This window comes from Oryx dammah, unplaced genomic scaffold, assembly GCF_014754425.2.
Source record: "Oryx dammah isolate SB20612 unplaced genomic scaffold, SCBI_Odam_1.1 HiC_scaffold_23, whole genome shotgun sequence".
NCBI classification, from domain to species: Eukaryota; Metazoa; Chordata; class Mammalia; order Artiodactyla; family Bovidae; genus Oryx; species Oryx dammah.
This window is the reverse complement of record NW_024070207.1, coordinates 60,094,611-60,110,856: the sequence shown is the minus strand read 5'-3', so window position 1 is coordinate 60,110,856 and position 16,246 is coordinate 60,094,611. Positions and strand designations below refer to the sequence as shown.

General features: G+C 39.5%; 1 protein-coding gene across 1 annotated transcript in view; it reads right to left on the bottom strand.

The window, feature by feature from the left end:
* CHM (CHM Rab escort protein) overlaps positions 1-16,246 on the bottom strand; it is a 242,408-nt gene that overhangs the window by 55,099 nt on the left and 171,063 nt on the right. The window contains exon 12 of the mRNA XM_040265616.1: positions 7,633-7,729. Coding sequence (XP_040121550.1) covers positions 7,633-7,729 — 97 coding nt within the window. The remainder of the gene's footprint in view (positions 1-7,632; positions 7,730-16,246) is intronic.

The window sequence follows — 16,246 nt, the reverse complement described above, 5'->3', positions numbered from 1 at the left end:
CTGAGACAGAGCCCTTGCTCTGCACCCAGGAAATGGAGGGGCTGGGACACCGGAGGTGATTAAGATGCACAGCCCACCTGGTAGAGCGTGTAGGCCAAGCACCTGGTTGCCTGAGCTGCTTGGACCTGGAAAGGGCACAAAATGCATTCCTAACCAAGTCTGTGCCTTTGTGGAGAACCTGAACAGAACAGGCTATGGTTTTTCCTGTGGTCATGTATGGTTGTGAGAGTTGGACTGTGAAGAAGGCTGAGCACCGAAGAATTGATGCTTTTGAACTGTGGTGTTGGAGAAGATTCTTGAGAGTCGCTTGGACTGCAAGGAGATCCAACCAATCCATTTTGAAGGAGATCAGCCCTGGGATTTCTTTGGAAGGAATGATGCTAAAGCTGAAACTACAGTACTTTGGCCACCTCATGCAAAGAGTCGACTCATTAGAAAAGATTCTGACGCTGGGAGGGATTGGGGACAGGAGGAGAAGGGGACGACAGAGGATGAGATGGCTGGATGGCATCACTGACTCGATGGACGTCAGTCTGAGTGACCTCCGGGAGTTGGTGATGGACAGGGAGGCCTGGCGTGCTGCGATTCATGGGGTCGCAAAGAGTCGCACACGACTGAGCGACTGAACTGAACTGAACAGAACAGAGAACCCGAGAACCTGAACCTGAACAGCTTAGTCCCGGGAAGCGCATACAACCCAGGGCCTGCTTTGGACAGTTTCTCCGCAGAGCAACTTGGAGGCTGAGCAGTGTAGACAGGGAAAGCACACACACTGTGAGTGGGGCAAACCCAGTGTGGTCCATACATTGCGAGCACTCGCCACACACGCCAGTGATATATGTTTGCAGGGTTCCTCCCTCCCCACAATACAACCAAACAAGTGAGCATAAATAAGTGACCATCTTCGTCCCCTTGTGTCAGGGCAGAAATTAAGATACTGAAGAGACTTGCAAACAGAGGAAGCCAAAATAAACAAAGAAGAGGGAACCATTCTGGAAGTGACAGGTGCAACAGATAAAAACCCTGTAGTTAGTATTGCCTAATCATTGGAAGGGACCTACAGACCTTGAGAAGTATAAGCTGTAACAAAGAACTATCTGAAACTGAACTGACCCCACATTGCCCTCAACAACTCCAGAGAAATTTCTAGATATATTTTAATTATTATCATTTTTTAATTTTAAAAAAATTTTCTTAACTTTTAAGTTCTTTATTACTCATATAATTTTCATAACCTACTATTACACTGAAAAAACCCCCCATTTTTAAAGCAAATTTCATGTTTTTTAATAATTTTTCTGATTGATTTTGTTTTATATTTTCATTACTGTATTTTTTACAGTCTAACCTCTACTCTAGATTTTTAATCTTTGCTTTTTGGTATCTGTATCAATTTTGTACCTTTAAAGAGGAGAGTGAAAAAGGTGGCTTAAAGCTCAACATTCAGAAAACTAAGATCATGGCAACTGGTCCCATCACTTCATGGCAAATAGATGGGGAAACAGTGGAAACAGTGGCTGACTATTTTTCTGGGCTCCAAAATCACTGCAGATGGGGACTGCAGCCATGAAAATTAAAAGATGATACCTTCTTGGAAGGAAACTTATATGACCAACCTAGACAGCATATTAAAAAGCAGAGACATTACTTTGCCAACAAAGGTCCGTCTAGTCAAGGTTATGGTTTTCCAGTAGTCATATATGGATGTGAGAGTTGGACTATAAAGAAAGCTGAAGAATTGATGCTTTTGAACTGTGGTGTTGGAGAAGACTCTTGAGAGTCCCTTGGACTGCAAAGAGATCCACTCAGTCCATCCTAAAGGAGATCAGTACTGGGTGTTCATTGGAGGGACTGATGTTGAAGCTGAAACTCCAATACTTTGGCCACCTGATGCAAAGAGCGGACTCATTTGAAAAGACCCTGATGCTGGGAAAGATTGAGGGCAGGAGGAGAAGGGAACAACAAAGGATGAAATGGCTGGATGGCATCACCGACATGGGTTTCGGTGGACACTGGGAGTTAGTGATGTACAGGGAGGCCTGGTGTACTGCGGTTCATGGGGTCGCAAAGAGTCAGACACAACTGAGTGACTGAACCGAACTGAACCTTTAAGAATCTAATCTTCAGTATCCATTTTCATTTAGAGGTGTGATTACTAGCTTGATTGTTCTCTCCCCTTTTGATTCCCCCTCTTCTCCTCCTGGTCACCTCTATCTCCCTCCTCCCTCTTCTCTTCTCCATGTAACTCTGTGAACCTCTCTGGGTGTCCCTCACTGTGGAGAATTTTTTCACCATTAACCTAGATGTTTTATTATCTGCACTGTATTGATGGAGAGGTCCTGAGGCTACTGTAAGAATAAGACTGAAAGCCAGAGGCAGGAAGCTTAAATCCAAACTCGAGAACATCAGAGAACTCTTGATTCCAGGGAAAATTAAGAGACAAGAGCTCATCCAAAAGCCTCCATACCTACCCTGAAACCAAGCTCCACCCAAGAGCCAACAAGTTCCACAGCAAGACATACCATCATAATTCTCCAGCAACACAGGAACACAGCCCTGAGCATTAAACTACAGGCTGTCCAAAGACATGCCAAACACATAGACACTCCAAAACTCACTACTGGATACTTCACTGCACTCCAGAGAGAAGAGATTCAGCTCCACCCATAAGAACACAGACGCAAGCTCCCCTAACCAGGAAACCTTGACAAGCCACTCGTCCAACCCCACCCACAGGGAGCAACCTCCAAAAAGAGGAACCACAAACTTCCAACATACAGAAAGGGCACCCCCCCCAAAAAAAAGAAAGGGCATCCAAACACAGCAATCTAAACAAAATGAAAAGGTAGAGAAATATTCAGCAGGTAAAGGAACATGATAAATGACTACAAAAACAAACAAAGGAGGAGGACATAGGGAGTCTACATGAAAAAGAATTCAGAATAACGATAGTAAAGATGATCCGAAATCTTGAAAATAGAATGGAGTTGCAGATAAATAGACTAGAGATAAGGATTGAGAAGATGCAAGAAATGTTTAACAAGGACCTACAAGAAATAAAAAAGAGTCAATCAATAATGAATAATACAGTAGCTGAGATCAAAAGGACTCTGGAGGGAACCAACAGTAGAATAACTGAGGCAGAAGATATGAAAAGTGATGTGGAAGATAGAATGGTGGAAATAAATGAAGCAGAGAGGAAAAACGAAAAAGGAATTAAAAGAAATGAGGACAACCTCAGACACCTTTGGGACAATGTTAAATGCCCCAGCATTCGTATCATAGGAATCCAAGATGAAGAAGACAAAAAGAAAGGCCAAAAAAATATACCTGAGGAGACAATAGTCGAAAACTTCCCTAAAATGGGGAAGAAAACAGCCAACCAAGTCCAAGAAACCCAGAGAGTTCCAAACTGGATAAACCCAAGGTGAAACACCCAAAGCCACATATTAATCAAATTAATGAAGATCAAGTACAAAGAAGAAATATTAGAAGCAGCAAGGTAAAAGCAACAAATAACACACAAGGGGACCCCCATGAGGATAACAGCTGATTTTTCAACAGAAACTCTTCATGTTAGAAGGGAATGTAAGGACATACTTAAAGTGATGAAAGAGAAAAACCTACAACCCAGAATACTATACCCAGCAAGTATCTCATTCAGATGTGAAGGAGAAATCAAAAGCTTTACTGACAAGCAAAAATAAACTGAAAATAGATTAAAGATCTAAATGTAAGACCAGAAAAAATAAAACTCCTTGAGGAAAACATAGGCAAAACACTCCAACATAAATCACAGCAGGATCCTCTATGACTTATCTCCCAGAATAATGGAAATAAAAGCAAAAATAAACAAATGGAACCTAATTAAACTTAAAAGCTTTTGCACAATGAAGAAAAATTACAAGCAAGGTGAAAAGACAGCATTCAGAATAGGAGAAAATAATAGCAAACGAACCAACTGACAAAGAATCAATCTCAAAAATATGCAAGCAGCTCCTGCAGCTAAATTCCAGAAAAATAATGACCCAATCAAAAAATGGGCCAAAGAACTAAACAGACATTTCTCCAAAGAAGACATACAGATGGCTAACAAACATGAAACAATGCTCAACATCACTCATTATCAGAGAAATGCACATCAAAACCACAATGAGGTACCATCTAACACCAGTCAGAATGGCTGCTATCAAAAAGTCTACATGCAATAAATCTTGGAGAGGGTGTGGAGAAAAGGGAATCTTCTTACACTGTTGGTGGGAATGCAAACTGGTCCAGCCACTATGGAGAACAGTGTGGAGATTTCTTAAAAAACTGGAAATAGAACTGCCATACGACCCAGCAATCCCACTGCTGGGCATACACACCGAGGAAACAACAATTGAAAGAGACAAATGTACCCCAATGTTCATTGCAGCACTGTTTACAATAGTTAGGACATGGGAAGCAACCTAGATGGTCATCGGCAGATGGATGGATAAGAAAGCTGTGGTATATATACACAATGGAATATTACTCAGCTATTAAAAAGAGTGCATTTGAATCAGTTCTAATGAAGTGGATGAAACTGGAGCCTATAACACAGAGTAAAGTAAGTCAGAAAGAAAAACACCAACACCATATCAGTTCAGTTCAGTTCAGTTGCTCAGTCGTGTCCGACTCTTTGTGACCCCATGAATCGCAGCACGCCAGGCCTCCCTGTCCATCACCAACTCCCGGAGGTCACTCAGATTCACGTCCATCGAGTCAGTGATGCCATCCAGCCATCTCATCCTCTGTCATCCCCTTCTCCTCCTGTCCCCAATCCCTCCCAGCATCAGAGTCTTTTCCAATGAGTCAACTCTTCGCATGAGGTGGCCAAAGTACTGGAGTTTCAGCTTTAGCATCATTCCTTCCAAAGAAATCCCAGGGCTGATCTCCTTCAAAATGGATTGGTTGGATCTCCTTGCAGTCCAAGGGACTCTCAAGAGTCTTCTCCAACACCACAGTTCAAAAGCATCAATTCTTCGGTGCTCAGCCTTCTTCACAGTCCAACTCTCACATCCATACATGGAAAAACCATAGCCTTGACTAGACAGACCTTAGACGGCAAAGTAATGTCTCTGCTTTTGAATATGTTATCTAGGTTGGTCATAACTTTTCTTCCAAGGAGTAAGCGTCTTTTAATTTCACGGCTGCAATCACCATCTGCAGTGATTCTGGAGCCCCCAAAAATACAGTCTGACACTGTTTCCACTGTTTCCCCATCTATTTCCCATGAAGTATATTAACGCATATATATGGAATTTAGAAAGATGGTACGATGATCCTATACATGAGACAGCAAAAGAGACACAGATATAAAGAACAGACTTTTGGACTCTGTGGGAGAAGGCGAGGGTGGGATGATTTGAAAGTATAGCACTGAAACATGTATATTACCACATGTGAAATAGATCACCAGTCCAGGTTCGATGCATGAGACAGGGCGTTCAGGGCTGGTGCACTGGGATGACCCTGAGGGATGGGATGGGGAGGGCTGTGGGAGGGTCTTCAGGATGGAGAACACATGTACACCCATGGCTGATTCATGTCAATGTATGGCAAAAACCACTACAATACTGTAAAGTAATTAGCCTCCAATAAAATAAATAAATTAATTAAAAAAAAAAGAAAAGATCCAATAGTCATGGCATAGAAGTCCCAGAAGGAGAAAGAGTGTTTGCTGAAAAATACTCAAAGAAATAAAGGACAGAATTACACAAATTTGAAAAAAAGATACAATCCTACAGATTTAAGAAGCTGCACAAATTTCAAATAGAATAAATCCAAAGAAATAAATGACAAGACCCATCATAATCAAAATTCTAAAACTCAAAGACTAAGGAGAAAAATCTTGAATGTATACTTGTAAACCAAAAACCATTATCTATGTGGCAAAAGCATACACACATTGTACCAATGTCAAATTCCTGGTTTTGATATTGTACTATAATTTGGTAAAATGTAACTAATGGAAAAAATTAGATGAAGGATACATGGGACCTCGGTGTATTATCTTTGCAAATTCTATGAATCCATAATTATTTGAAAATTTAAAAAAATCTACTTTGACCCAATAATTCCACTCAAAAAAATCTTACAAAAAAATTGATGCTCATAAATATTTACTTATAAAAATGGCTGGTTTTTATAGGACTATTAAGTAAAATTCTTCAAAACAATCTCAACATCATGGGGTTAAATAAAAATGGCATATCCATAATCATTGAAAATTATATCACAGAATTACAAAAAGAGTTTTGCTGTATTAAAGTCTTTTTAAAAGGCAGGTTATAAACAGTATATAAATAGCATTGCATTTTATTGAAAATATATATGTATATACATCTAAAAAAAGACAAATATAATCAAGTGTTTATCATTTCTAAGAAGGATTATAGTAATTTTACTTTTCTTTTTTACATCTTCCAAATTGTCAGCAGTGAATATATATCATTAAGACTGGGAATATAACATATTTCACATAGAAAAATAATCTATAAAAGTAAATTTTAAAAAATAGTCACAAACATAAAATAAATGCAATTTAGAAAATCCAAAATGAGTGCAGTTGCATATTTTATATGCTAACACAGATAAACTGACACACACAAAAAAACTGGCTAAAGTAATAGGGTGAAAATAATGTGGTAAAGATTTACCTATATCACTATAAAAGGAGAAAAACTTGAGTGACTTTTTCAAATGGAAGTTTAGGATTATAGCAATATTGGGTAAGTTTGCTTGCTTCTCCCTGTTGGCATCACGCTCCCACTTCTCTTTGTTTGACCACGTTTTTACCTTCTTTTAGGAAGCAATAGTCCTACACTTGTAAGCACAGTCAAATCAGATTAGTCTTCAGCTTTTCATAATTCATGTTAACAGTTGTAGTAAAACTCAATATAAGTTTACAGAATTTAAAATAATCGTAGCTAATGATACTGTTATGTTTTCCTTCTAAGACTATCTAGAGCCTAATTTGTCAGTATCTCTCGTGATATTTTAATAATCTGCCTCTTACAGCTATTTCAGTATTTGTCATATCTGTCCCACTAGACTGGGAGTCCCCCAAATCCAGGGCCTATGTTGTATTCATCTTTAGCTACCCTGATATGCCTACCAGAGCACACTGCATTCAGCTAATATTGTCTTGTTTCATTGGATGTGCAGTAAGATAATGAATACTTCAGATCAGGAATGTCAACTGTTCCTTAATAATCCCTATGAATACGCAGTTAAGGTCTAGGCATAGTGATGGCCAATGTACACTTACTTATTTTACTTACTGAAACATCTTTAAGAAATATGTTGTAGGCAGCATGATAACTGACAGTGTTGAGACAGAAATTTTGATACACACAGGTAGAAGAACAGATAGATAGCTTAACAACAGTGCATGTGAAGATTTAGTTTTAGAAATGTTCAGAGGCAAGGGGAAGGTATGAAATGACTTACTGTATGACTTACATGATGTGAACAAATACTATGAATTAAAAAATATATATATGTAGCAGAACTCTATTAATACAATCTGACAACCATAAGAATAGCTGTCCCCCTTTACTTTCTAAACAAACACAGAAGACAACTACCAGACTCTACTGTGCTTACATGAGCCTTTCATGCATGTCATTGTTGATGAACATAACTCAATGACTCGAACAGCAAAAGTTCCTGGTTCCTCTGCTGGCACTGTCAAAATGGAAATCTAAAAAGCAGAAACAAAATATCAGACATAGCTGTTAGATCTCATTTTCATTCTTTAATCATTAGAGCAAACTGAGTGTCTTTTTTCAAACACTCATTGATGTTTGAAAAACTTTAGCTGGTGGGATTGAATTTTAGAACAAAATTTGAAACATAAAGCATGCACATGTGTCAAATTATTGATATATTTATACAAGATATATATTGCAGTCCTAAAATTCATGGACAATAAATATTTCAAATTAATATTTATTAAATCTTTCACTTACTACATATTTTCAAAAGATGTGATTAATTACTTCATTTGTTCTAAAGGTTTAAACAAGTTATTGTGCCCCCTCAAAAAGCACAATAAAGGGACAATTCATTATTCTGAATTGTATGCACTTCATTGTTTCAATCACAGCACATTAAATTAATTTTGATTATTCATAATGGCTAAAAATAGAAGTTGTAGAATACTAAAAATTTGAAATGTTATCTAAAAAAAATAATGCAAAGATACTAAAATAAGCAAAGCATATGTCAACATATACCAAAGTACAGCTAAACAAATACCAAAATATTTCAAAATGAATAGCTTCAAATTAATATAAGGACTCCATTAATATGCAATATGCTGTGCTAGGAACCACTAATATGCTATACAGCTTTATATTAAAAAAAACTTTAAATTACCATCAGGTAAACATTTCTCTACAGAACCAAAACTTCAATACCAATTCTTAATCTTCAATCTGAGGAAAATATATTGTTTTGTATAGGAAATACTGCCAAAAAATAAAGCCTTACTTGTAATTTTACCTGTGAGCATTTAGATTTTAACTGGCAACATCATATTGATACCCAACAGAGGAAATGCTTTTAAGTTCTGAAAATAAATTATTTTTGATAATCATGACCTTACTATCTACTACCTGTATATACATTTGGAGATTTACAATGTCTCAAAAACTGTGTTCTCCATATTCCTCAACTCCTTTTGCTGCTATGATAAAAAATGTCATACTGAAGCATTCATTAAAGAGAGAGGAGCCACTAAAACATGGATCTAATGTTGTGTACATGTGTGCTCAGTCATGCCCAACTCTGAGCCTCTGTGGACTGCAGTCCACCAGATTCTTCTGTCCCTGGAATTTTCCAGGTAAGAATACTGGAATGCATTGCCATTTCCTCCTTCAGGATTTTCCCAACCGAGGGATCCAACTCACATATCCTATATCTCCTGCATTGCAGGATTCTTTACCACTGTGCCACGTGGGAAGCCCCTAATGTTGCATAATTATTATCAAACAATTATGACTAAAAACATGTATATAACTGAAAAGGTATCTTAAGGATTGGACAAACATTTAAGTACTTCTTTTGTTTCTGACAACTGTCATGTATAATCAGTGACCCCCTACCACAGTGTCTGCTGTCTCAACTCTTGAAAAGGTAAGTATCTTAAATCACAGAGAGATTATAAAAGCCATCAAAAGGTAATTCCTTCAATCCTTGAATAACCCTTTCATAAAATGTACCTAACCAACAACTACTCTTTCCTCTCAGTTCAGTTCAGTCACTCAGTCGTGTCCAACTCTTTGCGACCCTAAGGACTGCAACATGCCAGGCTTCCCTGTCCATCACCGACTCCAGACCTTGCTCAAACTCATGTCCATTGAGTTGGTGATGCCATCCAACCATCTCATCCTCTGTCATCCCCTTCTCCTGCCTTCAATCTTTCCCAGCATCAGGGTTGTTCCAATGAGTCAGTTCTTTACATCAAGTGGCCTAGTATTGGAGTTTCACCCTCAGCATCAGTCCTTCAAATGAATATTCAGGACAGATTTCCTTCAGGATTGACTAGTTTGATCTCCTTGCAGTCCAAGGGACTCTCAAGTCTTCTCCAATACCACAATTCAAAAAAAAAAATCAATTCTTCAGCGCTCAGCTTTCTTTATAGTCCAACTCACATCCATACATGACTACTGGAAAAACCAGAGCTTTTACTATATGGACCTTTATCACTTTATCAGTAAAGTGATGTCTCTCCTTTTTAATATGCTGTCTAGGTTGGTCAAAGCTTTTCTTCCAAGGAACAAGCATCTTTTAATTTCCTAACTGCAATCATCATCTTCAGTGATTTTAGAGCCCCCAAAATAAAGTCTGTCACCATTTATACTGTTTCCCCATCTATTTGTCATGAAGTGATGGGACCAGATGCTATGATATCCATTTTGTGAATGTTGAGTTTTAAGCTAGGTTTTTCACTCTCCTCTTTCACTTTCATCAAGAGCCTCTTTAGTTCTTCTTCACTTTCTGCCATAAGGGTGGTCTGCATATCTGAGGTTATTGATATTTCTCCTGGCAATCTTGATTCCAACTTGTGCTTCATCCAGCCCGGCATTTAACATGATGTACTCTGCACATAAGTTAAATAAGCAGGGTGACAATATACAGCCTTGAAGTACTCTTTTCCCAATTTGGAACCAGTCTGTTGTTCCATGTCTGGTTCTAACTGTTGCTTCTTGATCTGCATACAGATTTCTCAGGAGGCAGGTAAGGTGGTCTGGTATTCCCATCTCTTGAAGACTTTTCCAATGTTTGTTGTGATCCACAGTCAAAGGCTTTGGCATAGTCAATAAAGCAGAAATAGATGTTTTTCTGGAACTCTCTTGCTTTTTCCATGATCCAGTGGATGTTGGCAATTTGATCTCTGGTTCCTCTGCCTTTTCTAAAACCAGCTTGAACATCTGGAAGTTCACGGTTCACGTATTGCTGGAGCCTGGCTTGGAGAATTTTGAGTATTACTTTACTAGTGTGTGAGATGAGTGCAATTGTGTGGTAGTTTGAGCATTCTTTGGCATTGCCTTTCTTTGGGATTGGAATGAAAACTGACCTTTTCCAGTCCTGTGACCACTGCTGAGTTTTCTAATTTTGCTGGCATATTGAATGTAGCACTTTCACAGCACCATCTTTTAGGATTTCTAATAGCTCAACTGGAATTCCATCACCTCCACTAGCTTTGTTTGTAGTGATGCTACCTAGGCCCACTTGACTTCATATTCTAGGATGTCTGGCTCTAGGTGAGTGATCACACCACTTTTTCCTCTAAGTCTCATCAATTTATTTATGATTCAAAAATTTAAAAAGAGAAAAAAAGAAAACATATAGGAAACAAAAACCAGCAGACCAGATATACATTTTAGACTGATCTCTCTGATGGCTGTGTAAGAGAACAGATTTAAAGGAGACAAGATGAGAGGCAGGGCAATCAGTTAGAAGGAAGAGGTGATGAGCTCTGAAACCAGAGCAATGAGAAGAAGGACTGAGAGGAAAGCAGACTGGTGCAACTTCTAGGAAGTATACTGACAAGGACTTGGAGGCTCATGACATGTCTGAGATGGGAGCAGATGTTGGAAGGACGTCAGAACTTTCATGGAACTAGGAAGCACTGGATGAGCAGTTTTGAGAGGGAAGATGGTGAGTTCAACTCTGAGTATGTTCAGTTTGAGGGGTCCTTGGGATAGATGTCCAGTAGGAAATTTGGCCTTTGGGCTAACAGTCCCAGGAGATATAGACATGGAAGGCTATGTAGAGTTGGAAATCATAAAAGTACATGGAGTCAAGTGGCAAGCGTGCAGAATAAGAGGTATGGTAGACTGTACTCAGAACCCTGAGGTGGCCTGATATTTAAGAGGAGGATAGAGCCCACAAAGGAAGCCAAGAGGAAACAGCCAGAGAGTTATGAGGAGAACCAGGAGAACAAAATGTCAGTAATAGCCAAACGAGTAGAGTTTCAAGAGAAAGGGAACTGTCAACACTGTCAAACACACCAGAAAATACTTAGGAAACAAAACCCAAAAATGTCCTGTGGTCCTGACTAGTATGAAGTTATTAATAAACTTACAAAGAGAAGCTGTAGTAGGAATTTGATAGTAGAAGCCAGGTTGGTCTAGAAATGAGAGTTAAGGAGCTGAAGGCAGCAAGCAGAGATACCATCTCAAAAATATTGATAAGGGCAGGGGAGAGATTAGATATTAGCTACAAATAGGTACAGACACAAAGAGCATTTTTCTGTTTTGTTTTTTTTTTTTAAGTTTTGGAACAGAAAATGCTAATACATGTGTACAGGTTGAGGGGAAGTTGCCAATAGTGGGGAGAGGCTGAAGATGTAGGAGACAGAGCAGGCATACAGGGTGGTGTGGGCACATGTGTGCGTCAAGGGTGCTTGTAAAAGGGATTGGCCTTGGATAAGGAGAGGAGCTCCCTCATTAGTCTCTATGCTTGTGTATGTAAGTTGTGGGTGGTGATGCAGGAGATCAAGGGCCACTGTGCTTTGGAGGTGTCCTTACTTTTCTCAGCAAAGTGACGGGGGAGAAGTTAGAGGGCTAAGGGTGGGTAAAAATAGTGAAAACTTAAGACTAGCTCTGAGGGGAGAGGGAGCTGTCTGAGGCCAGTGAGGAGCCAACTGTTGGTAGGTACTCAGGGTTCTGCTAGATGAGGTTGGTGCCACCAACACTGTGGTAGTGCCAGTCTATCTGGTTGTATAGTTTTCCCAATCAGCCCTTAGTGTTCCAAGTGTAGATCTGAGCTTCATCCAGGGATGGGACTTTCCTCTGTGGGTACAGAAGAACATTACATGGGAATTGAAGGTTTTGAAGGAAGAGCAGTTCGTAAGATCTACCACGTGGTCTAGGACATGGAAAAGGAAGAGGGCAGAAGGGAGCTGGTAATCTGGGAGGAAACAGAGGGAACAAAGAACTGTAAGTCTCTCTTAACATGTCAATGAGCAGGCTGGGTGAGGGTAAAAGAATGAAAGAGCTGAAAGGATCAGAGCAGATTAATGTTACTGTAAACCCATGACCTCCAGACTCAGCTGGACCCCTCAACACTGCCCAGTCGTCTGACCATGAGACAGGTCACTTTCCACAGTGATTATTTTACTCCTTTCCTTGAGCTCTGACCCATTCCCACACTCACACCCACACCCACATTCTCAGGAGATGACCTTACCTTGCAACTTTTAAAAGAAAATAGAACCCATTGGATAGGAACTCCCAAGTTTACAAACGTTCCCAGATTCACTGTTTTTTTCCCCTTTTTTAAAAATTTTAATTCTGTGTTAGTTTGTTTGATTTTTTTCTCTTTATTTTTTAAATTATGAAAGAATGATAACACATTTATAGGCGATATGGAAAATACAAAGTTACATACACTTCCACTTTATATTACAAATATTTAAGTAGATAAATTAAGATTTTTGGTTGAAGTTTCAATATCAAACTCTCAAAAATTAAGAAAATGAATATACAGAAAAGTAGAAGGAAAAGCACCATGAACTAATTCACCATAATTAAGATTTATACAATTTTCACACAAAAGCAAGATACAAATTCTATTCAAGTTCCCTCAGACTATAAACTAGGAGACACTGGAACATATCCAGGGACATGAAACAAGGTGCAAAAATTTTATAGTCTAAAGGTATTAAAATCGCACAGAGTCTGTTCTCTTATCACTGTGAAAATAGGCCAGAAATCAATATCAAAAGATATTTGGAAATAAGCCACATATTTTTAAGCACAGTGTGACATTTACCAAGAGAGATCTTTGACTTAGCCATCGAAAGCCTCAATGAAGTTAAAAGAATGAAAAAACACACACAGTGATTGCAGAGAATAATGCAGATATAAAGCAGAGAGTAAATGAGAAATTAATATCAAAGATACTTAAAAAACCCCATGTAGGACCTCCCTGGTGGTCCAGTGGTTAAGAATCCATCTGCCAATGCAGGGGACACAGGTTCTATCCCTGGTCTTGGAAGATTCCACATGCTGCGGGATAACTAAGCCCATGCACCATAACTACTGAGCCTGTACCCTAGAGCCTGTGGCCCACAACAAGAGAAGCCACAGCCATGAGAAGCCCATGCACCAAAACTAGAGAGTAGCCTTCACTCACTGAAACTAGAGAAAGACCACATGCAGCAACAAAGACTCAGCACAGCGAAAAATAAATGAATAAATACATAAAATTTAAAAAACACATATTTGGAAATTAAATGTCCATTTTTAAATGATGGGTGTATCTAAGAAGCCATAAAAAGGAAAAGTAGAAAATATTTGTAACAGAACAAAAATGAAAAATGAATTACCAGAATTTGTGCAGGCAGTTCAAGGTGTTCATGCATTAACCCTCTTATTTCAAAGTGTCACATATCCCATCTAAGGACAATGTTTCTCACCTATTCTCTGAATCTCATCTCCCCTAGCCTTTATCTGTACCTTGCTGCATCAGTTATCTTCCTTTTCTTCTGGGAATCTTCAACCTCTCCTCTGCTGACCCAATTCTCATCAGCTGAAATACACTGTAACACTTCAAAGAAATGCTCTCTTCACTTCCACATCCCTCAGCAGAGATCACTGTCCTCTCTCTTGCTCTTCCCAGCTTAGCTTCTTCAGAAGTGTCTTTGTTTGCTCTCTTCACTTTTCTGCCTCTGTCACTCTTCAACCCATTCACAAAGCTTATGGTTTACTGGGAGATAGACAAGTAAACTGGCAATTACAGGACAGTATGATGAGTGCTACGATTTTACAACTTCTTGTTCACACTTGCCATGCTGAACTGTCCTTCCTATTTATCTGTCTGTATCTGTATCCACAGGCTTCCCTGCTGGTTCAATGGTAATGAATCCACCTGCAATGCAGGAGACGTGGCCAGAAAAGTGGCTTAGGTGTATGCTTGGACTGTAAAGAAGGCTGAGCACCGAAGAATTGATGCTTTTGAACTGTGGTGTTGGAGAAGACTCTTGAGAGTCCCTTGGACTGCAAGGAGATCCAACCAGTCCATTCTGAAGGAGATCAGCCCTGGGATTTCTTTGGAAGGAATGATGCTAAAGCTGAAACTCCAGTACTTTGGCCACCTCATGTGAAGAGTTGACTCACTGGAAAAGACTTTGAAGCTGGGAGGGATTGGGGGCAGGAGGAGAAGGGGATGACAGAGGATGAGATGGCTGGATGGCATCACTGACTCCACTCAATGGACATGAATCTGAGTGAACTCCGGGAGTTGGTGATGGACAGGGACGCCTGGCGTGATGCGATTCATGGGGTCGCAAAGAGTCGGACATGACTGAGCGACTGAACTGAACTGTCCATTGCTATGTTCCGTTGTGTGCAGGGGGCATGCTCAGTACCCTGCTTTTGCTCCCAACACCCTGTGTTTGCTCTAGGTTCTTCAGAAGTGGCAGTTGGGTTTTTGGTTTCTTTGTATCTTTTGGGTCCAGGAATTGTCCCAACTGTGTACGAACACAGTTTAGCCCCATATAGTCTCTCTGTATTTTTTTTTTTTTTAAGAGAGAAGTCTGAATTTTATTCTGGGCATAATAGGAAATCACGAAAGGATTTTAAGCAGAAAAGACACCATCTGAAGTATATTTTTTGTTTTGTTTTCTTTTGATGTTTTGTTTTTAATTGACATTTTCATTGAGATCATTGTAGATTTACTTGCAGTTTTAAGAAATAATACAGAGAGAGCATGTACTTAATTTAGTTTCCCCCAGTGATAGCAATTTGTGCTGATCAAGAAGAGGTGTGTCCAGGTGCAAGCACTGCAGCAAAGGGTCCCACATCTCAGCCTGTCTCATTCCCCCTGAAGGATCTACACCCTTACTCTTAAGGAGTAATCAGTGGTAAAGAATCTGCTTGCCAAGCAGGAGACACAGGTTTGATCCTTGGGTCAGGAAGATACCCTGGAGGAGGGCATGGCAACCCACTGCAATAGTCTTGCCTGGAGAATCCCATGGACAGAGGAGCCTGGTGGGATACAGTCCATGGGGTCGAAAAAGACTTGAACATGACTTAGCGACTTAACAACAAAAGACAATCTCTATCCTACAGACTGCAAGTTATGAGGGGACAGATGGTATCATGGTCAGCACTATCTCCTCAGAATCTAGCACACCGGCTGACATGTGAAAGGTACTCCCTCTCTGTTGAATGATTAAATGAAATAATTTGCACTCACACTTAAAACTAACATATTTGTTTAATAAAATAGAAAGTTTCCAACTTAAGGAAATTTCAGAACCTATTTTAAGCAGTAGCATACAAGCTAGATCTAACATTCATGCTTACTGAGTAAGCTGATTTTATCAGTCCTGTAAACTGTTGTCAGAAGGAGAAGGGGGCATTCTTTTGGAATTTATGTGTTCAGATTAAGGAAAAACCACAGGTATAAAGATTCCGCTGATGGAATCAGTGGTGATGAGGAGGAAGAAGGTACCAAAATGAACCATGGTGATGAGGAAAGCCTGAATTGAAAATGCATGCTGATGTTCATTCACACTAGGCCTCTAACAGTGAACTTACCACCACTGCTATAGGACTGGTTACCATTAAGCCTTTTCCTTCAAGATTTTTGTTGTTGTTGTTCAGTTGCTAAGTCGTGTACAACTCTTTGCAACCCCATGGACTGCAGCATGCCAGGCTTCCCTGTCCTTCACTATCTCCCAGAGTTTGGTCAAATTCACGTT